This window comes from Psittacula echo, assembly GCF_963264785.1.
Source record: "Psittacula echo genome assembly, chromosome: 31".
Classification (NCBI taxonomy): domain Eukaryota; kingdom Metazoa; phylum Chordata; class Aves; order Psittaciformes; family Psittacidae; genus Psittacula; species Psittacula echo.
Genome location: NC_137766.1, coordinates 168652 through 189345, shown reverse-complemented (window position 1 = coordinate 189345; position 20694 = coordinate 168652). Strand labels below are relative to the sequence as shown.

The window sequence follows — 20694 nt, the reverse complement described above, 5'->3', positions numbered from 1 at the left end:
CTGGGGGGCAAGTAGGGGCAGTTTGTGGGGGTAGATAGAGGCTAAGGGGGCAATTGAGGTGCTACGGGGTGCAGATGGAGGCTGAGGGGGCAATTCGGGGGGGTAGAGAAGGCCTAAGGGGGCAATTCAGGGCGTTGGGGGGGCAAATAGGGGCTGGGGGAGGCAAGTAAGTGGTGAGGGAAGAGTTGGGGGGGGTCAGGGAGGGTAAACAGGGGCCGGGGGGGCAGTTTTAAGTGAGACACCCCCTGAATGAACACCCTGGAGGGGTTTATTGACCACATGGGAGAAGGCACAAACACCCCCGGGGGGGGGGGGGGCAGGAACACCCCATCAGGAATCCTCCTTCTCCTGGAACCTGTGGGGAGAAGAAGGGGCGGTTATGGGGGGGGGTCAGAGAGGGGAAAAGAGGGGGCTCCATATGGAAGACAAGGGGGGGGGGTCCCTCACCTGCAATGGGGGCACGTATAGAACACGGTCTGGCCCTCATCGGCCGAGCGCATCTGCCGGGTGCGGTAGGACATCCCCTCGTGCCCGCAGCGGGGGCAGCGCCGCTCAACCTGCGGGGGACCCCCCCCCAGGACATGGGGTTATTACCCCCCCCCCCAATGGGGGCGCTATAGACAGCGGGGGTCCCTCCCAATGGGGTGTTCCCCCCCCCACCAATAGCCACTGACCAGGGGTCCCTGGAAGTGGGGAGCAGGATCCTGCCCCCTCCCCGCCGGCTCCAACCGGTTGAACTCGATGGTGCTGCGGATCGTTTTCCCCTCAAAGTCTATGGGGCAAAGGAGACGGGGGGGGTCACGTCCCGGTGTGTGTGCCCCCCCCCCTTCCCTCATCGTGTCCCCACTGACCGGCGGTGTCGAGGGCGAAGCTGCAGCGGGGGCAGCGGACGCTGCTCTGGGGGCCCGGCCGGGGCAGGACGGAGCCGCACTCGGGGCAGAAATCCAGGCAGGATTGGAAGCAGGAAGAGGGGAGCTCCATGGCTGGGAATGCGGGAGAGGAAAAGGGGGGGTCAGTATCACGCAGCACCCCCTTATTGCCCGGTGCCCCCCCATTGCCCCCTTCACCCCCCCATAGCCCCCCAGAGCAGACAAGTCGAACCCCTCCACGGCGCCCAGACAGTCCCGAACGCGCGCCCCTCCGGCCCCGCCCCCTTCCGACGTCACTTCCTCCTCGCAGCGCGCGTCTTGACTGACGCGGAAAGCTGGGGGGCGTGTTCAACCGACGAAGGGGCGTGGCCTGACGCCCGCTCCGCCAATCGGAGCGCGGCTTAGCCCCCGCGGCGGGCGTGGCCTGCCATAAAAGGGCCCGACGCGGGGGGCGTGGTCTCGCCGTTGCCATGGCGTCGCTTCCGCTGCGGCGGGCCGGAAGTGGCGGGTGCTGCCGGGAGGTGCCGCTGGTACCGGGTTGGGGGGGGGGGCCCCATGAGGCGCCATTGGGGCCTATGGGGCTGGGAGGGCCTCGGTGTCCCCTATGGGGCGGCGGGAGGGGCTTGGGGGGGGGTCCCTGTGCCCTATAGGGGTTGGGGCGGTGATTCCCTGTCCCTATAGGGCTCCCCTATGGGGCAAGGAGGAGGCTCTCTCCCCTTTCCCTACAGGAATTCCTCTTCCTGCGGGATTCGGGGCAGGAGCATCCATGAGGAGGCTCTTTGGGGGGGGGATTTGTGCTCATTAAAGGGGGAATTGGGGCATTTTAACCATTTCCTCTCCATTGAAGAGCTCATTGGAGACCCCCCCCCCCGTCAAGGACCATGGCTGGGGGTTGGAGGATGCTGAGCCCGGAGGCAGCGGCCGGACAGACGGACACAGCCCCCGCCATGGCCTGACCGAACCCCCCCCCCCCCCCGCCCCGCACCGTGTGGAAGCTCCGGCGGGAGGGAAGCAGCGACTTGAGCCCCCCATTCCCAAGGGATTCTCAGGTGGCTCTGGAAAAGGAGGGGGAGGGGGGAACCCCAGCGACCCCCCTCCCCCTGGAGCGACGGCACAAGCAGGTAACCCCCGGCGGGAAGGAGGGAGATGCTTTTCCCGGCGAATTCCCATTGGAAAAGGCTTAAAATCCCCCCCGGAAAAGGGGGGAAACGTGGATTTGTGGGAAGATTGAAGCGCGGGGGTGATGCTCGGCGGCAAATCCCATGGGAAAAGCGCTTCCTTTGGCCCGGGGGGAGGGTTTGTTCCCGTTGAGCGCCGTGGTTGATTTTGGCGTCGCCAAAATGAGGCCAAAAAGGTGGGAAAAGGGGAAAAATCAAAGGGGGGGGGGTGTGTGTGTCCCAAAAACTCGGTTCCTTGGTCCTTTATGGGTGGGTTTGGGGATGCTGAGGCCGGAGCCGCTTCCCCCAGGGTGCAAAAAGAGCCTGGATTAGTTAAAAAGGGGATTTAAGGAGTAATTTAAAGGGGATGGAATGAAACCGGGGGGGGTTACCCCGCATCTGCTGGTTTGGGGTCTCTGGGGGCTGCCGTGATGAGGAAAAGGAGCCGAACCCCCCCCAAATCCTTGAGGAATGCCTGGATCTGGGGGGGGTTTCACCTTGAAGCATCAAAGAAGGTGGAAAACGCCAGCCCCAGCCTGGATTCGGGGGGGGGAGTTTGGGGGTGCTGAAAGGGTTCAATGGGATCAGAGCTGGGAGGCCCGGAGCGAAGCCGAGGGCTGGGGAAATCCCAGCTGTGCTTACTCAGCGCCTGGCTGCCTGCTCCGGCCTCGGCACCCGGGCACGGTGCGGCTCCGTCTGCCTTTGGGGCCAAAACCCCCCTGTTTTGGGCCAAACCCCCCTTGTTTTGGGGCCAAAACCCCCTTGTTTGGGGTCAAAACCGCCTCCTTTTTGAGCCAAGCCAGCCCCATTCCGAGGCAGAACCCCTCATTCTGAGCCAAGCCACCGGCTGCCCCCAGCCTTTCGGCCCCAGGTATGGCTTAACCCAGCGCCTCCCCCCCGCGGAGCACTCATTGAGGAGCTCAAACCCCCCTAAATTCCCCTTTTCCCACCTTTTTTCCCTTCTTTTCCTTCTCTCCAGCTGCTTTTCCGGGCTGCCGTGGCTCTTTTGGGGCCGGGAAGGGGGATCTGAACCGGTCGCTTTCCGCGTTACCGCCGCTTTCCCCTTTTCCCCTTCCCTTCCTGTTGCCTTTGGCCTCACCCCCCCCTTTTACCACTCCAAACTCTTGATTTTCCCTCTTTTCCCCCCTTTTTTCCATTTCAATCCCCCTTTTCCGGGTGTTTTCTTTCCTTTTAATTCCCCTTTTCCGCCCGCCAACGTGGCCGGCGGCGCCGTTAACCCTTGAGCTGCTCCCCCTGCGCTTCGCCAATCGCTGCCTTCCCCTCTCTTTATTCTCCCTGGTGCTTCTATTCCCCTTTTCCTTATGGTTTTCCTTCTTTTTCCCCTTAAACCCCCCTTTCCCTCCCACTTCCTGCCCTCGCTGACATCTTCCCGTTGCCGGTAGGAGTCAAACGGGGCTTGGGGGGAGCAAAAACTCGCTGAAAACAGAGGATTTTAGCACTCAAATTGAAGTTTTCCTTCTATTTCTCAAGCGGAAACTCCCCCCCCCCCCCCCGGACCCTTACCGGTGCCAAATCCTCCCTGGAACCGACCTTGGGGTTAATGTTTAACGGGAATGGACTCTGCCCCCCGCTCCCCGCGCGGAGGTTTGGGGTTTAGGGTTCCTCATTTGCCGTTTCCCCCCCCTTTATCCCACTTTTCGGTGCCACGTTTCTGGTGGGAGGCTCCATGGCCGCGTTGTTTCACTTCCTCTCCCGACGCGGAGGGGGCTGTGCCTGTTTGGAGGGGCGAAAGGAGGCCCCCGAACCCTCTCTCTTGGTGCGGTCCCAGGTCCATGGCATGGGAGTGAGCGCTGAAGGATGCTGAAGAAGAGCAGCTTGGTGCTGTGGGGGGCGGCGCTCTTCATTGCCTGGAACGGCCTCCTCCTCCTCTTCCTCTGGAGCCGCCCGGCCTCGCCTCCCGACGGCGACCTCCTCACGGCCCAAGTGATCCGCTTGGCCCAGGACGCCGAAGCCGAGCTGGAGCGGCAGAAGCAGCTCCTGCACCAGATCCACCGCTACAGCGGGCTCTGGAGCCGGCGGCACCACCGCGGCACCCCCAAACCGCCCCCTCCGCCGCCACCTCCACCGCCGTCCCCGGACCCACCGCGCGCCACCGAGCCTGGCAGCACCGTGCTGCCCGTGCTGGTGCTGGCCTGCGACCGCAGCACCGTGCGCCGCTGCCTCGATAAGCTCCTGCGGTACCGGCCCTCGGCGCAGCAATTCCCCGTCATCGTGAGCCAGGACTGCGGCCACGCCGAGACCGCCCGGGTCATCGCTTCCTATGGGGATGCCGTGGCTCATATCCGGCAGCCGGACCTCAGCGACATCCCGGTGCCAGCGGAGCATAGGAAATTCCAAGGATACTACAAAATCGCCCGGCATTACCGCTGGGCTTTGGGGCAGGTTTTCCGCACGTTCCGGTACCGCGCTGCCATCGTGGTGGAGGATGACTTGGAAGTTGCTCCCGATTTCTTTGAGTATTTCCAAGCGGCATTCCCGCTGCTCCTGGCCGACCGCAGCCTCTGGTGCGTGTCCGCTTGGAACGACAACGGGAAGGAGCAAATGGTGGATGTGGCGCAGGCTGAGCTGCTTTACAGGACTGATTTCTTTCCTGGCCTTGGGTGGTTGCTTTTAGCCGAGCTTTGGGATGAACTCGAACCCAAATGGCCGCGAGCTTTCTGGGACGATTGGATGCGGCAGCCGGAGCAGCGCCGGGATCGCTCCTGCGTCCGGCCCGAGGTGTCCCGTACGATGACGTTCGGCCGCAAAGGCGTCAGCCACGGGCAGTTCTTCGACCAGTATTTAAAATTCATCAAACTCAATGACCGTTTCGTGCCTTTTACCCAACTGGATCTTTCTTACCTCAAAAAGGACGAGTACGAACGTTCCTTCCTCCCTAAGGTTTACTCCGCTCCGGAGGTGAGGGTGGAAGAGCTCCAGGGGAACCGGCGCCGGGAGCTGGGCACTGTCCGCCTCCAATACAGCGGCCGTGACTCCTTCAAGGCCTTCGCCAAAGCTTTGGGGCTGATGGACGACCTCAAGTCCGGCGTCCCCCGCGCCGGCTACCGCGGCATCGTCAGCTTCGTCTATAGGGGACGGCGCGTTTACCTGGCGCCCCCCTCGGACTGGACGGGATACGATCCCAGCTGGAGTTAGCGGGAATTGCGCTGCTCGGTGTGGTTTTGTTCCAGGGGGGTTGGGATTTCCCCCCATTTCCCATTGTTTTGGGGGGGTTTTGCGGTGCGGATTTAGAGGGGAGGAGTCGGGACAGGATTTGGGGCGAGTGGAGGAATGATTTTGCAGAATAAACGGCAAAAAACCCCTAAACCTCCCCCCAAAAGTCAGTTTCTTTTGCTGGTGCTTTCATCAGCACCACTCGGGTCCTCTGTTGCGCTTACAGGGCTTTGTTCATATATTCAGCTTTATGCTCTTGGTGCTACAGACCATAAACTGACCTGCGTGGGTCTACACAGATCTATAGGGGGGGTGTCTGTGGAGATCTATGGGAGTCTGGGCAAACTGGTGACACTGGGAAGGATTTATGCTACCCTCCGGCAGGATTCGGGTTAAATGTGGGTGGTTTTAGGGATATTTTGGAAGCGGTTTCCTCCCCACCTCCCCTGCTGGTGCTGAATAGAGCCTGTTTTCACTTAAAAGGGGGACAAAGTGGGATTTTGAGGTATTATCAGCACTTTCCCCTTGATGCAGCAGCATGGGACCCCTCTGACATTAACCAGTCCCTCCCCAGTGCAGGGGTTTCTGCTCCAGATAGGTACTATTTTGAGGTGGAAAATCCCCATTTTCCAGAGCTGCTTCTTCAGGGACAATGCTCAAAATGGGACAAGCTTCCCAAAAACCCTGCCCGGTCCGCACTGGGACTGTATTTTGGGGCAAAATACACCCAAATTGGAGTCTTCAGCGTATAAAAGTGTTTTTCTGAATACCCGCCCATTATTAACCCGCGAAGTTGGCGCGGGGTTGGGGGTGGTGGGGGTGGGTGTGCGCAGTCCTCACTCAGGTCCGCCCCACGAGGCAGGCTGTCGGGAGGGGGCTGCGCGGGGAGGAGCAGCCAATGGGAAGCCGCGGTGGCAGGGCAAGGAGCCAATCAGAGAGTGCCGAGGCTTACGGCGGCGGGGTTCTAGGGCTGGCGGGAGCGGTGAGGGCGGGATGGAGCAGGCGAGGCAGGAGGCTGGGGTTAAGAAAGTGTACCGAAAACGCTCCTTCTCCAGCCCCAAAATGCATCTGCTTCCCTCCTGAGGTCTGTTGTTGTGGGAAAGGGTCCGTCACTCATGGAGAAAACACCTTAAGCTGTTCCCTGAGGCCTCTTTTCGCAGGGTGGTGCAAGGTTTATCTGCCATCCCAAAGGGCTTTGGGGTTTGTGGATGGGGCTGCTGTGGAGGCTCTGCTAGAGGAACGGGGGCTGTGTGCCCTCCATGATCAACGATCTGCCATACAAACTGCTGGCGTGAGTCTGGTGAGATGTCTTCACTTGAAAATAAGCTCATTCCCCTCCTGCCTAGCAGTGGAGAGTCAGCTCTGGGCCTGCTGAGCTACATAGAAAGCCGATTTTTTTGTTGTTTAAGCTTTATATTTTTGCATGGACTTTCAAACTAGATTATCATAAAGCTTTTCAGGTGAAAAGTGGATGGAACAGAGTGTTGGAAGCTTGTTCGTTGCAGCAGGACACTGCGAAAGAGGCGTTTTGATTTTTCCTCGATGTCACGTAAGTGTTGCCAAACCTTGTGCCATAACCAGCTCTTGTCTTTTGAGGACAATATCACCTATGACCTACTTTACCGAGTGGAGAAACAACTAATTACACACCGAGCTGGGCTATAATTTGGGTTTAGTGGTGATCTGTGGGTTTGTCAGGGGCCTTGTTTAAAATTAGGGCCCTGGAGATGAAAGCAGCCATCCTCCCTGCTGCTTTTCCTGGTGGTTTCTCTTCTTCCTTAGGCTGATGTTACAAGTCTCTGAGGACAGGGAGGCAAATGCTGCAGCAAAGACGGAGCGATTTGGGCTGTAGGAGGCGGAGGCCTGCCTGGTCCTGCCTGCGCTGCCTGATAACAGTGCTTTATTATGTGGTTTAACCATAGGAACGACTTCCTGTTGTGTCAAGATGCTGGGTTGTTTGTTTATTTCCCTTTCGATGCATTTCTAGGTGGCGAAATAGCGGATGAAATCCCGCCCATGGCCTCTCTCCCTGCTCACATCCTGGCAGCGATTGCAAAACCACTGGGAGGCCCCAGCGTGAATGCTCCCTGGAGGCACAAGAAGTGGTTTTATCCCCTAAATTCTCTCCAAATCCTAAGCAGAAACTTCTCTGCTGGCAAACCCTTCCTACAAGGCGTCAACCAGCAGCAGCAAAGCCATTTTAATTCCTCAAATTGAGCTCTTTTAACTCTTTTAGGGGAGGTTCCCCCCAGTTTTCTGGGCCATGCTCTCACTGATAAACCCCCCTTAACAGGCATAGACTCGCCCCTATGTAAAGGGGTGGGGAGAGCGGATCGGAAAGATCCATTCTGATTGGTTGATACATGCCAGCCAATAAGAAGCCTCAGTGCGTCCGACGGCCAATAGGAGGCGGCATTCGTGATCCCACTCCCTCTATTCACACCCATGCGGGGCTCTACGGAGTGTGGTGGAGCAAAGCGCGATGCAACGGGACAGGACGAGCCAGGAGAAATCAGAACAAAGTAAATCCGAAGTTTAATTTCCAGTAGCAGCTCTCGGGCAACAAAAAAACCTGAAACCGTTTATTCAAAAGTGTGGGTTTTTTTTGTCTGTGATGTATCTGCAATAATGGGATTTTAATTAGCAGAACAGAGCATTTCAAGATGAATTAATCCTTAGGTGTTTTAGGCCGTTTCCAAGGAGGATCTTAACCTGCAAGAGGTTTCAGCTCTGCAAGAGACAGCAGCTGGCGAAACCAAGGCTGTGCTAAATACGAATATTTTTCCAGAAATTGACAGTTTTTGCTGTTTGGTTTTATTTTATTTTATTTTATTTGTATCTGTACACATAAACATCGAAGCAAAACACTGCTCGTACCCTGTTGAACTTTTATCTTTTGCTTATAAACAGATTTTAGAGCTGCAGAACCTTGGTGCCAGCGCTCGTTGCGCCTGCTTAGCTTTCTGGGGTTATTTTTAGCATTTTTGGCGGCTTTTTTTGACATGGTTTCTCTAGGGTTTGGCCGAGGGAACACAAAGAACACCGGGGGGGGGCGGTGAGTGAACCCAGCTCGGGGGGGCAGGTCTTTTTGAGGGGAAAAGCCTCATTTTGAAGCCGGAGGAAGGTGGGGGGGGTGCAGAGGCGCGCGGAGGTTGATTCGTTTGCGTCCGGCTCAGGGCTATATAAGGGGCCACCGAGCGGCGCTGTTTCGCAGTCGGGGAGCGGCGGCCGGGCGAGCAGGAGCAGCGCGGAGCGGAGCGGGAGCAGCGGCGCCTCGAAGCCGGCGGCCCGGCCATGCCACGGAGGAAAGTCACGTCGCGGGCATCCACCCCGAGCGTGCCGCTGTCGCTGCCGCCGAAGCGCGGGCGGCTGTCGCTGTCGGATCTCATTGTCCGCGCCGTCTGTTTGTCGCCGGGCCGTCGAGGTAGTTCGCTAGCTGTCATTAAGAAGGCGCTTGCGGCCGAGGGCTACGACGTGCGACGGAATAGCGGTCGCCTGAAGGCGGCGCTCAACTCTTTGGTCAACAAGGGGCTCCTGGAGCGGGTGACAGGCAGCGGCGCCGCTGGTTCGTTCCGCATCAGCCCTATAGGTAAGCAGCAGCTCGAGACAAACACGCGGCGCGGGAGGGCGGCCGGTGGAGCGCGGCGACGGCGGCGGTCCAGGAAGACGAAGAGGCGCGGGCGCGCTGTTAAAGCCACCGCTCAGCGGCTGAAGAAGCCGTCTAGACCGCGGGGAAGGGCGAAGGCGGTGCCCGCAGCAGAGAACAGAGCAGAGGACGCGGCCGAGGGAGCGGAGGAGGCGGCGGCGGCGGCGGCGGCCGGGGGCGTGGAGGTAGCCGAGGCTACGATGCAGGGAGCGGCCGGGGGTCCGGAGGCTGCGGGTGACTTGTTAGTACGATGCATGAAGCAATAAATGTTGAACCCAAAGGCTCTTTTAAGAGCCACCTCGGGGTTCAGCGGAGGAGCTGGTCACCGGTGCCCCCTAAGAGAACGCCGCCGTGGGCCGGGCACGGCGCCAGTGAAAGGGCTGCGCCGGAGGGAAGCTGCTGCCTCGTGTCATTAGAAGAGCTGCACCGAGGCACTGGCAGAACGAGGCGGTGTTGAAGGGCGCACCGAGGGAAGGGTGGGCTGCCCCGGTGCTGACTGCTGCCCCGCACCGCTAAAAGAGCTGCACCGAGGGACAGGCGGGGCGCAGCAGGGGTTGTGCACCGAGGGGTGGGTGATGAAGGTGATCGCCGCCCCTTGTCGCTAAAAGAGCTGCACCGAGGGACAGGCGGGGCGGCGGTGGAAGGGCTGCGGCAGGGGTGGCTGCTGCCCCGCACCGCTAAAAGGGCTGCACCGAGGGGCAGGCGAGGTGGAAAGGCGCGCAGGGGGAAGGGTGGGCTGCCCCGGGGGCGACTGTTCCGCACCGCTAAAGGAGCTGCCCCGAGCGACGGGTGAGGAGCCGCAGGGGGTCTGCACCGAGGGGATGAGTGATGAGGGGTGATCGCCGCCCCTGCCCCTAAAAGAGCTGCACCGAGGGACGGGCGGCCGCTGCCATCGCTCCGGCCGCTGCGCGACAGGAGACTGCGCGGGGCCGCTCCGCAGCTGAGCAGCGGCAGCTGGACCCGGGACGGACCTTCCCAGCGGTGGAGGCGGGAGCGGTTCCCAATCAGGTCCGCCAAACGCGGCGGGGGTGTGCGTCCGTCCCCCCCCCCCCCCCCCCCGCGCCCGGTGGCGCAGTTTTCAACCAGGTCCGCATCTGGCCTCCCAGGGAGAGGGACCAGCGTTCCGGTGCCCTTCCCTCGGCCGCGGCGGCCGCCCCAGCTTCAATGCGCGCCTTCGACTTTACACCACGCACGCTGGTATCGGTCGTTTTATTGCTGTCGTGGCGAGCGGCGGCTTTGCAGCGCCGCAAACCCGGGCTCCAGGCAAAGCGGTGGGGCAGCCGCATCTTCCAGCTGCTGCTGCACGACCTGAGCAGCTCAGGTATAAAGCCGCTGGGGCTCCCCTCCCGCTTCCTGCTCCTCTTCATCCCACCGCACGCTCTTTCTGTCCGCTAAGAGCTGCGGGAGAGGAGCCCAGCTGGGTTCCGCAGTTGCTTTTGCTGCAGGGAAAGCCGGGTGGGTCAGTGGGAGCGTGAGGCCGTTGTAGGGGCAGGAAGAAAGGGACGTAAAGGGTCACTTCACCCTTTTTCTCTCTGCTTGGGAAGTTCCCAGGTCCTGGCTTTGGTTCGGGCCTCCCCGTGTCTGGAAGAAGGCAGGCAGGTGGGGAGGTGAGCGTGGGCCTGGGCCTGCTGCTGCCTCCCCTTAAGCTACCTCGTTTTCCTCCTGAAATGCCAAAATAGCTCAGAATTTCTCCCCCAATATCTCTAAATTACCCCCAAAGAACTGAATTCTCCCCCCAAATACCTCTGAGCTCCTTCAGGGCCTCCTGGAGGGCATCCCGCTGGTGCCGGCAGGAGCTCAGGCTCTTCTCCAGCTCAGCGGGGAGCCCAGATGGGAGCTGAAGGAGCTTCATTTCGCTCCAGCTGGGAAGAGGCACGATGGAGCTGGATGTTCAACAGGGTCACAAGGGCGTGGGGAAGGTGCCACGTACCTGCTTAGGATGCTCCCGATATCCTAAAAGGGAGACAAAAGGGCATTGAGGACCCCCCCCTCCGTACACCCCAGCCACTGCTTTGGGGGGTGCTTTTGGCTCGCTCAGGGCCTTACCTGGGGCAGGCGCTTGGCCTCCAGCTGCCCGATGAGCCCATGGAGGCGCGCGATGCCCTCAGCCACCCGCGAAGACTTCTCCTCCTGAGCAGCTTCGAAGGCGGCGTCGAGCTCCGCCAGCCGGGCCAGTGCCGCGCGCTCCTTCTCCGCCAGCAGCCGCCGCAGCCGCTTGAACTCGGCCCCGATGCGGCCCCGCTCGGCCTCGCTCCTCGCCTCCGAGCGGGGACACCAAAATCCCCCTTTGAACACACCCCCACCCCCCCCCCCAGGACCTGAATTTGTCCCTTTCAAGCTAAAGGATAACGTGCTCTGGCTGGGGCTGGGACAGGGATGTGGTTGAGTAATAACCAGGGGGTAAATAACCATTGAATCCAATGCTTTTCCTTCTCTTTTTCCCTTCGCTGCTGCCACTTCCAGTCCAAAACCAACCTGGGAAGTCTGGAAGTCTAAAACCCCTCGGAAGTGGGGGGGGGGGGGGGTTAATCCCACTTTAATGAACGTCCCTTTAGGACTTGATCTGTCCCCATGAAAATGAAGCGATTTAAAGCAGCTGCGCATGGAGGCAGCGCTCACCAAACCTGCCCAGATCCGTGCCAACGGCTCCAACCGGATCCGGGCCTTTCCAAGGCGCTGGGAAGCAGCACGGAGACGATCCCACGTGTTTCGGGGAGGGGGAACCTACCCAAGGACCCATTTGGCTGCTGGATCAAGGAGGGGCCCCTCACCAGGTAATCTGTGCGCTGCTTCTCTTCACTCATTCTCCAGTCCAGAAACTCGGCTAACACCTTCCTTAGAGCTCGCAGGTGAGCCTGGAGCCTCTCCTGGATGCACCCCCCCCCCAATAAAACCATAACGTGAAGCTCGTTTGTATAACCCTGCCTTTAAATCCTAAATTACACGGGGGAAGAAAGCAAATACCCCCAAAAAGCCACCTCCTGAAAGCGGGAATCCACTCACTTCAAGCTTCTCCCATAAGGAGCCTGATGGGTACCATAGCGAGGATGATCTCACCTCATAGACCTCAATGGGTCTCCCCAAAAGCCCCGTGGCTGCAGCAAGCGGCTGCTCATCCATCGCTGCTTGGTCCTGAGCGGGGTTTTGCCTCTTCAGCAGCAGGAGGTGACTGAGGCGGCTTCCTTCGGGCTGGATGTTGGTTGTTGGTCCTCGAACCGCCCCTGGGGTGTTCCCATGCTCGGCTCCTGGGTGGGAAGAGGCAAATTCCCTCACCCACGGCTGGCTTTAAACGCGTTTTATCCCCTCCAGCTCATCCCATTTCCGCGCTTTGCCGCCTCATCCTGCACCCATAGGATCATAGAGCTGCTTGCGTTGGAAGGGGCCTTAAAGCTCCTCCAGCTCCAAACCCTGCCATGGGGACACCTTGGCTTGCTCCAAGCCCCTGTGCCCAACCTGGCCTTGAACACTGCCAGGGATGGGGCAGCCACAGCTTCTCTGGGCTGAATTCTAACCTGAATTCCCCCTGTTTCAGTTTAATCTCATCACCCCTTGTCCATCCTTGGCTCGGTTCTGTCTCGCACAAGCGGCTGCAGCCGGATTTGGGGGTAGAAATGAATTCAATAATGCACATTTTTGCCGCTGCTGGGGTTTTGTTCCCTTCCTTTCATCGCTGGCGAAGGGAATGGCCCTGAAATGGGGCCCAAAAGGCGCAATCAGAGGGGGCAGCAGGCGCCCGAACGTCTGCAGGCAGCAGATTGGGGATCTCCTCCCTCCCCGGCTGATAAAAGCAGAGCTGGGACCGAGCGGAGCCGGTGCCAAAGAGAGGGGAAACCCCAAGAAGAGGGAGAATTCCAAGTGGGAAAGCAGCCGGAGGAGCATCAAAGCAACACGAAAGGTTCGAATGGGGCAGTTCCCAGCACTGCCGCTTCGTTTTGGGGTGGGAAAGGGGATTTTGAACACTCTCCCATCCCATCCGCGAGGGCAGGAAGTGGGTTTATCCTTGCTTTGCCCTCAGGACCTTTGCTTTGGATTTGAAGGTGTTTTCCAGCGGGTGGTTGTGGTTTTTCTCTCCTTCCTGTCTACCCATAACCAACCAAATGGGGAAATTCGCGTGCGAAGCAGCAAATCTCCTGCTTTTATCTTCATTGGAAGGTGTTTTCCCACCATTTCCCCACTGCTGCTCATCCCCCCCGGCTGCTTTTCCTAGGGAAAACACATGGAAAAGGAGGAACCGGTTTCGCTTGGAGCGCTGCAGGGTTTATTCAACCACCTGGGGGCTCCATTACTCTTCACGGCCCTCGACACCAGCCCTTATCTCCCTTGTGCACATTGATAACCCACCAGGGAATTAATGGATTTAATCCGGCTCCGGCTCTTCCCAAAGCTCCTTTGCAGCCAGGGGGTAAAACCGGACGCTTTCCTGCAAGCATTTGGGTTAAATGCAGTGTTTGAAGCCATCTCCGGGCACAAAAAGCCTGAGCTGGGCCCGTCGTCAGGACCGTAACCGAGTTCTGCTCTCTCTTGGAGGGGAGGACGTGGAGGGAGCGATGTCGTTCCTCCTCAAGCCACGGCCACGCGCGTGGGATCTCGCCCTGGACTATCACACAGCAAAGCAGTTTGAAGGTAACGGAAGGGGATGGAGAGGAGAAAAGTCCCAATTCCTGATGGTTTATGGGTCGCATCAGGCAGCATCTCCATTGGAGGGTCTTCAGCTTCACCTTCTACCTGCTCCATCCCCAACCCCATCTCTTGGTGTCCCCACCTCCAACATGACCTAAAGATCCTCCATCCCCAACCCCATCTCTTGGTGTCCCCACCTCCAACATGACCTAAAGATCCTCCATCCCCAACCCCATCTCTTGGTGTCCCCACGTCCAACCCGACCTAAAGATCCTCCATCCCCAACCCCATCTCTTGGTGTCCCCACCTCCAACCTGGCCTAAAGATCCTCCATCCCCAACCCCATCTCTTGGTGTCCCCACCTCCAACCTGGCCTAAAGATCCTCCATCCCCAACCCCATCTCTTGGTGTCTCCACCTCCAACCTGGCCTAAAGATCCTCCATCCCCAACCCCATCTCTTCACTTTCCCACCTTTCTCCATCCGCACAGAAACCATGGAAGGGGAGTTCTGGGGTGTTTCTGATTCCTCCCCTTTTGCTCCCCAGTGGACGTGACCCTGGACCCGGCCACCGCGGGCCCTGAAGTGATCCTGTCCGAGGACCTCAAGGCAGCCTCCTGGGGTAGACCTGGCCTCCTCCGGCCGGACGCTCCGGTCCGCTTCGACACCGACCCCTGCCTGCTGGGCAAGGAGGGCTTCACCTCCGGGCGCCACTACTGGGAGCTGGAGGCCACGGGGCGGTTCTGGGCCGTGGGGGTGGCCCTGGAGTCGGTGCAGAGGAAGGGCCGGGTCCTCTTCAAGCCCAGCGCCCAGATCTGGGGCCTGCAGAGGTACGATGAGCTCTGCGTGGCCCTCACGGCCCCGTCCAACACCTCCGTCCCGCTGGGCAATGGGGGCATCGGGGTCTACCTGCACTATGAGGGGGGAGAAGTCTCCTTCTACGCCGTGGGCAGCCGCCAGCGCATCTTCACCTTCCCCGTGGGCTCCTTCGGTGGGGAGAGGGTGTTCCCCTACTTCTGCGTGCTCCTCTCCACCATCAGGCTCTCTACCAAGGGGTCACTCGCTGCTGGGGTTGGTTCGTGATGGTCGGGAACGCTCCTCGATGCTCCTCAGCTCTTCTATTGCAGCTCTTGGAGTCGTTTCCATTGCAGCTCATGGTCCTACCTCCATGGAATGCATTCCGGGTTATATACAGCAGGGTTACATCAGGGGGTTTTGGGTGCAGCTCATCCCCTCTGACAGCCACCACCATTAAATCCATCCCAAGCTCCTTTACGGAACTTCCCCAAGCTTCTTTTGAGCTGAAAACTTGGGGTTTCCACCCAAATTCAGCCCCTCAAAGGCTTCTTTTCCTGCCCCCCCAATTAAACCCCCCCAATTCCTGCAGCTTTGAGCTCATACCTTGGTTAAAGCGGGTTTTGTCAGCGCAGGATGTGCTTCTGCCTTTTGCTGCTCCCCACTCTGAGGCTGCCTCGTGTGTGATGGGTTATAAACGCGCTCACAACAGAATAAATACGTTTTGTTTTCGCTATAAGAGGGAGGAATTGTCCTCATTTCAGCCCAAACACCCCCCTGGGCTGCCCCAGATGGGATTACAAAGGCAAAATGGGGCAAAACGAGCCCAAATTTGGTGCCCAAACGTGTGTAATTGAAATCAGAGCGGTCTGGGCCGGTCTCTACACTACAAGAAGGAAGGGAAAGGCAATGGAGTCATTCCCATTATCCATCCAAATGCAAAGGGATGGGAATTTCGGGGAGAAGATGCCCCATTGGCAATGGGACCCCGATGTAATGGGAAGAGGCAGGTTTGGATAGAACTAGTATTTATTAGACCAAGTAGCTCCCATGTAGGGCTGTGGGGAAGAGAAACACAGATATTGGGAACACAGCTGGAAAACCAGGAAGCAAATGGGAGGAACCTGCCCATGGTGGCAGCTGGGCTCAGGTTTTGGGGCGAAAACACCCTGAATGGGGTCAATCTTGTTCTAGGAAGCACAGCGTCGCCATGCGGGAGGCCACGGCGATGGGTGATGGCGCTGGGGCTCATGGAAGCGGATCTGGAGGGATCAGCCCCGTTCCCACATTCCAGCGCTGTGGATTTGCCAGGAAGGGGCCCCAGGGATTTCAACCAGAGGAGAACTCCCAAGGCAAACCAGGACACGACCGAGCGCCGGGCAATTCCCAGAGCACATCTCGGGGGCTCCTTGGTCAAGCCGGGATCTTCTCCCATGCAATTCCCTTTCGCTGCTCCACGGCGGGAGCGAAAGCAGCGGAGCAGCTGCAGGTTTTCAGGTGAGATTCCAGCCTTCGGGATCGCTGCGGCTCCCAGCCTGGGGGTGGCTGCACACGGAGTACTTCATCAGGGAGCACCAGTCGCTGCTGATCCCGTCTCCGTTGACAAAGGCGCATTGTCCCCCACCGCGCACTTGGAACCTGCCCCACGGAGCAGAGGGAGAGCTCAATGGGTTGCATGTATAAATATCTATAGATAATTATATATGTTTTATAGATGCACGTGTAAAATATGTATATATGATAAATACAATATATAATTATGTATATAAATATATATAGATATCTATAAATATGTATATTTATATACATATAACCCTACCCCTACCTCTCTATATAAACCCTATATATAATATATATCATATATTAAATACATATAATATATACATATTTATATATGTATCTAAATAAATTCCCCTATAAATATGTATATTTATATACATATAACCCTACCCCTATATAAAAACCCTATATATAATATATATCATATATTAAATATATATAATATATACATATTTATATATACAATATATACACGTTTTTATAGATATGCTTATATTATATTATACTATATTGTATTATAAGTATCTAAGATATACTATATATTTACAGAATTATTATAATTATATATTAAACTTAGAATAATACATTATATATACTATAATATATTATATATTATGTATTATGTATTATATATTAATTATATCTTATATATTATATATTACATGTTATATGTTATACGTTATGCTACGCATTATATATAATGTATTATATGTTTATATGCATGTTATATGTTATATATTATATATTATTTATTATATATTATATGTTATATTGTTATATGTGTTGATTATATGTTATATATTCTATGTTTATATGTATGTTATATGTATTATATACATATTATATATTATATATTATATAATATATATATTTTATATATATACATGTTATATGTATGTTATATATATTATATATTATATACATTATATATTATACATTTTACATTATATATTATATATTATACGTTATATATTATATATATACACACACATATATATATGTGTGTGTGTCTTCTTGCATCCCACCCCTGCCCCACCGCAGCCCCTGGCCTCCAGCAGGAGACAGGACATACGAGTTGTTGAAGAGGGACCCATTGACCCACGTCCACGGCGCGGATCCCTCCCTGCGGAGCCCGATCCAGTAGTGCAGGGAGCCCCCGTAGCGCAAGAGGAAACGCTGGAGGGGTTAAAGCCCAGCGTCAGGCTCTGCCTCCCAAACGTGCTTCCCAACAGCTCCCGATCCACAGGGATTCCCCCTTTACCAGCTCCTCCCACGTGTCGATGGCGGCCAAATGGGCTCCGAGGGACCGGCAGAAGCTCTCGCTGCTGTTCCACTCCGCTTCGTCCTCCACGAAGTAAAAGCACCTCTGCCCGTATCCGATCCCGTTTCCCAGGCAGCTGGAACGGTTGGGAGCGGGGCAGGCGGGGCAGGAGGGGAACTTCTTCACTGGGAATGAGCGGGAGAGGCGGCCGTGAGCGCTGCCCGCGGGAGGAGGCGGTGGCGATGGATTCCTCCCTCCTCATCCTCCGCCACTCACCCGCCAGCGCGATGATGGCCAGAAGCAGCCCGGCCACGACCACAGTGACCCCAATGGGAACCTTCTTGTCCTTGATGCACTTGAGGCTGAAACCTGGGGATAAAACACATGGAAAAGGCACCCAGAGCTCCCCAGGGGTGCCTCAACCCCTAAATCCAGCCACAAAGTATTTGGGGGGGGCGGTCAGGATCAGGTCAGGATCCTCTCATCCAAGGACCTCAGTGCATCCCCTCCCTCCGTAAGCAATGGGCTCCATCCCTGCAAACAGCCTTGCCCTTGCTCCCATCCTCCTTCCCAGCTCTCCGAGCTGCTCCCATCGCATTAAGCCCACCCACAAGCCCCAAACCACTGTCCCCAGTACAAGACCGGTGCTTACTGGTCCCCTCCCCTGCTCTCTGCATCACTGGGGCAGCCGAGTCCTCGCCTGTGGAAGTGAAGAGTCACTGATTGTGGAGATATTCAGGAGGAAATCCATGACTTTGGGTACCTTAATCCCAGGGGAAAGCAGCATTTCCCTTTCATCTGGTTGATGGCAGGAAGCGAAGCACCAGTCCCGCCTTCAGGAACCCAGAACTGGTCCGGTTTCCCTGCTTTCTGCTGCTTGGTTGCATTGGCTCCATTGCTGCTCAGCCCCATCCCCACCCCAGCACCCCCAAAGAGCCACATCCAAAGCACATCCCCGTGTCCCATCACATCCCGGCAGCCTGTGGGAAAGGGGATGGCGCTTGGGTACCTGCATCACGGCCGGGTCCTGCCATCCCTGTTGCCATGGAAGCGCATCCCACCCTTGGGGATGCTCCCGTGGTCCCTATGAGGCTCCCGATCCCCCCCAAACCCTCAGCGCTGCTCTTCCCTCTAAGCTCCGTTCTCTCCTCTTCCCGTGTCCATGGAATTCCTGCCGCTCGGAAGCTCCCACGCCACATTTTTCCCCACAAAAGCAGGCTGTTCTCCCAAATTCCACAGGGCTCTGACCTTTCCCGAAGGGAAATTCCAAGGCCCAGGCCAAGAATGAGCTGGGGCCGAGAAGCCGCCGGCATCGGGGCAATTCCCGACGTGGGGAATGGCTGGAGCAGCCCCCGGGGCAAGGGCTCGGGGCTCCCCATGGACCTTTGGGCTTGCACCAGTTTGCCCATCGTTATCCCGTGGACACCTCATGCATTAACAATATTGTATTGATAATGGTGCATTGATAAGGGTGTACTGATAAGGGTGTATTGATAATGGTGTATTGATAATGGTGTATTGATAACGGTGTATTGATAATGGTGTACTGATAAGGGTGTATTGATAATGGTGTATTGATAATGGTGTATTGATAACGGTGTATTGATAATGGTGTACTGATAAGGGTGTACTGATAAGGGTGTATTGATAATGGTGTATTGATAATGGTGTATTGATAATGGTGTATTGATAACGGTGCATTGATAATGGCGCATTGATAATGGTGTATTGATAATGGTGTATTGATAACGGTGTATTGATAATGGTGTACTGATAAGGGTGTATTGATAATGGTGCATTGATATTGGTGCACTAATAATGGTTTATTGATAATGGTGTACTGATAATGGTGTATTGATAATGGTGCATTGATATTGGTGCACTAATAATGGTTTATTGATAATGGTGTACTGATAAGGGTGTATTGATAATGGTGTACTGATAAGGGTGTATTGATAATGGTGCACTGATAATGGTGTATTGATAATGGTGTATTGATAACGGTGCATTGATAATGGCGCATTGATATTGGTGCACTAATAATGGTTTATTGATAATGGTGTACTGATAAGGGTGTATTGATAATGGTGCATTGATAATGGTGTATTGATAATGGTGCATTGATAATGGTGCACTAATAATGGTTTATTGATAATGGTGTATTGATAATGGTGCATTGATAATGGTGCACTAATAATGGTTTATTGATAATGGTGTACTGATAAGGGTGTATTGATAATGGTGCACTAATAATGGTTTATTGATAATGGTGTATTGATAACAGTGCATTGATAATGGTGCACTAATAATGGTTTATTGATAATGGTGTACTGATAAGGGTGTATTGATAATGGTGTATTGATAATGGTGCACTGATAATGGTGTATTGATAATGGTGTATTGATAATGGTGTACTGATAATGGTGTATTGATAATGGTGTATTGATAACAGTGCATTGATAATGGTGCACTAATAATGGTGTCTTGACAATTGTGCATTGATAATTGTACACTAATAATGGTGTATTGATAAGGGTGTACTGATAACGGTGCACAAGTAATACAGTATTGATAACGGTGTATTAATCCTGATTAATGGTGTTGCATTAACAAAACTCAGTGGATGATGCAGTATAAAGGCTGTATTAATAATGATATATTGACAATGCTGTATTGATACTACTATGTTAATAATGGTGTATTGATAATGCAATAATAATGTATTGATGATGCTGCATTAATAATGCTCTATTAATGATGCTGTATTGATGCTGCTGCATTGATGCTGCTGCATTGATGCTGCTGCATTGATGATGCAGCACTGATGTTGCATTGATGCTGCTGCATTGCCAACAGCCTCAACACGGCACTAAAGGCTTTAGCTTTAACCACAATAACAGTTATTACCATTTATTATGATTATCGTTATTTATCATTATCATTATTGCTGTTATTTATTCGCCAGGTCGGGGCCGCCTGAAGGGCAGCGCTGTGGGGCTCTGGGTACCCGCGGCTCTGCCTTCCCCAAGCCAAGCCCCAACCAGGACCCGAACCCGGGCCTCAGCGGTCTCGAAACACCCCTAAAATGTCCCAAAAAGGGGATATTTCACCCCAAAACCGGGCCCAGAGATGGGCCGCGGCCCGACCCCACCGCGCATGCGCCGGGGAAGGAGGCGGTGCCTCCGCCATCTTGTCCCGGTACCTGAGCAGCGTGAGCGATGGGGGGGGGGGGTGTCGTTGGCTCTTAAAGGGGGCACGGCCCCGAGGTGGGGCCACCGCGGGGTGCGATGGAGCGCGGCCCCGCGGAGGAGGTTGGGCGGCGGCGGGCACGGCTGCGGCGGGGCCTGGGGAGCGGGACGGGGCCTCGGCCCCGCGTTCCCTTCCCTTCCCGGCCGGCGCCGTTGTCCCCGCTACGGTGGCCGCTTTAAGGCCCGGCGGCGGGAACGGGACCGCGGGAGGGGGGAGGCGGTGTCCGTGTGGGGCTGGGGGGGGCCCGCGGGGTGAAATGGCGGGAAGGAGGGAGGCGGGGCTAAGGGGAGGGAGGCGGGGCCAAGGGGTGTGGGCGGGGCTAAGAGTGCCCGGGGGCGTTGTCGTGGGGGGTCCTTTCCCATGT

General features: G+C 56.0%; 5 protein-coding genes across 11 annotated transcripts; 3 read left to right on the top strand and 2 right to left on the bottom strand.

The window, feature by feature from the left end:
* Window positions 1-4: 4 nt before the first annotated feature.
* POLR1H (RNA polymerase I subunit H) lies at window positions 5-1208 on the bottom strand. Its single transcript, XM_080636378.1, has 5 exons — window positions 1102-1208; window positions 852-983; window positions 675-772; window positions 448-557; window positions 5-355 (listed from the first exon to the last, which is right to left on the bottom strand). The coding sequence occupies exons 2-5, from the start codon at window positions 979-981 to the stop codon at window positions 331-333; spliced, it is 363 nt and encodes a 120-aa protein (XP_080492504.1). The 5' UTR covers window positions 982-983; window positions 1102-1208; the 3' UTR covers window positions 5-330.
* Window positions 1209-1512: 304 nt separating this feature from the next.
* MGAT1 (alpha-1,3-mannosyl-glycoprotein 2-beta-N-acetylglucosaminyltransferase) lies at window positions 1513-5969 on the top strand. Of its 2 annotated transcripts, none has more exons than XM_080636345.1 (2): window positions 1513-1990; window positions 3816-5969. In XM_080636345.1, the coding sequence occupies exon 2, from the start codon at window positions 3845-3847 to the stop codon at window positions 5180-5182; it is 1338 nt and encodes a 445-aa protein (XP_080492471.1). In that variant the 5' UTR covers window positions 1513-1990; window positions 3816-3844; the 3' UTR covers window positions 5183-5969. The 2 variants fall into 2 exon arrangements, with proteins under 2 accessions (XP_080492471.1, XP_080492472.1); XM_080636346.1 differs by lacking the exon at window positions 1513-1990 and adding an exon at window positions 1998-2897.
* A 2258-nt stretch (window positions 5970-8227) lies between these two features.
* On the top strand, window positions 8228-9868 carry LOC308231200 (uncharacterized protein). The gene has a single exon (XM_080636373.1). It carries the CDS (start codon window positions 8495-8497, stop codon window positions 9110-9112), a length of 618 nt encoding a protein of 205 aa, XP_080492499.1. The 5' UTR covers window positions 8228-8494; the 3' UTR covers window positions 9113-9868.
* Window positions 9869-10040: 172 nt separating this feature from the next.
* Window positions 10041-12520, bottom strand: LOC308231188 (E3 ubiquitin-protein ligase TRIM7-like; the record flags this gene model as incomplete). Of its 6 annotated transcripts, none has more annotated exons than XM_080636352.1 (8): window positions 10041-10285; window positions 10368-10508; window positions 10590-10708; window positions 10777-10799; window positions 10893-11105; window positions 11618-11713; window positions 11904-12091; window positions 12393-12520. In XM_080636352.1, the coding sequence occupies 8 exons, from the start codon at window positions 12475-12477 to the stop codon at window positions 10164-10166; spliced, it is 987 nt and encodes a 328-aa protein (XP_080492478.1). In that variant the 3' UTR covers window positions 10041-10163. The 6 variants fall into 6 exon arrangements, with proteins under 6 accessions (XP_080492478.1, XP_080492480.1, XP_080492476.1 ...); XM_080636354.1 differs by having other exon boundaries at window positions 10368-10427; XM_080636350.1 differs by having other exon boundaries at window positions 10041-10508.
* A 19-nt stretch (window positions 12521-12539) lies between these two features.
* Window positions 12540-15761, top strand: LOC308231194 (uncharacterized protein; the record flags this gene model as incomplete). The annotated part of the gene is made up of 4 exons (XM_080636367.1): window positions 12540-12741; window positions 13374-13469; window positions 14013-14295; window positions 15455-15761. The coding sequence occupies 4 exons, from the start codon at window positions 12540-12542 to the stop codon at window positions 15759-15761; spliced, it is 888 nt and encodes a 295-aa protein (XP_080492493.1).
* Between the last annotated feature and the right edge of the window lie 4933 nt (window positions 15762-20694).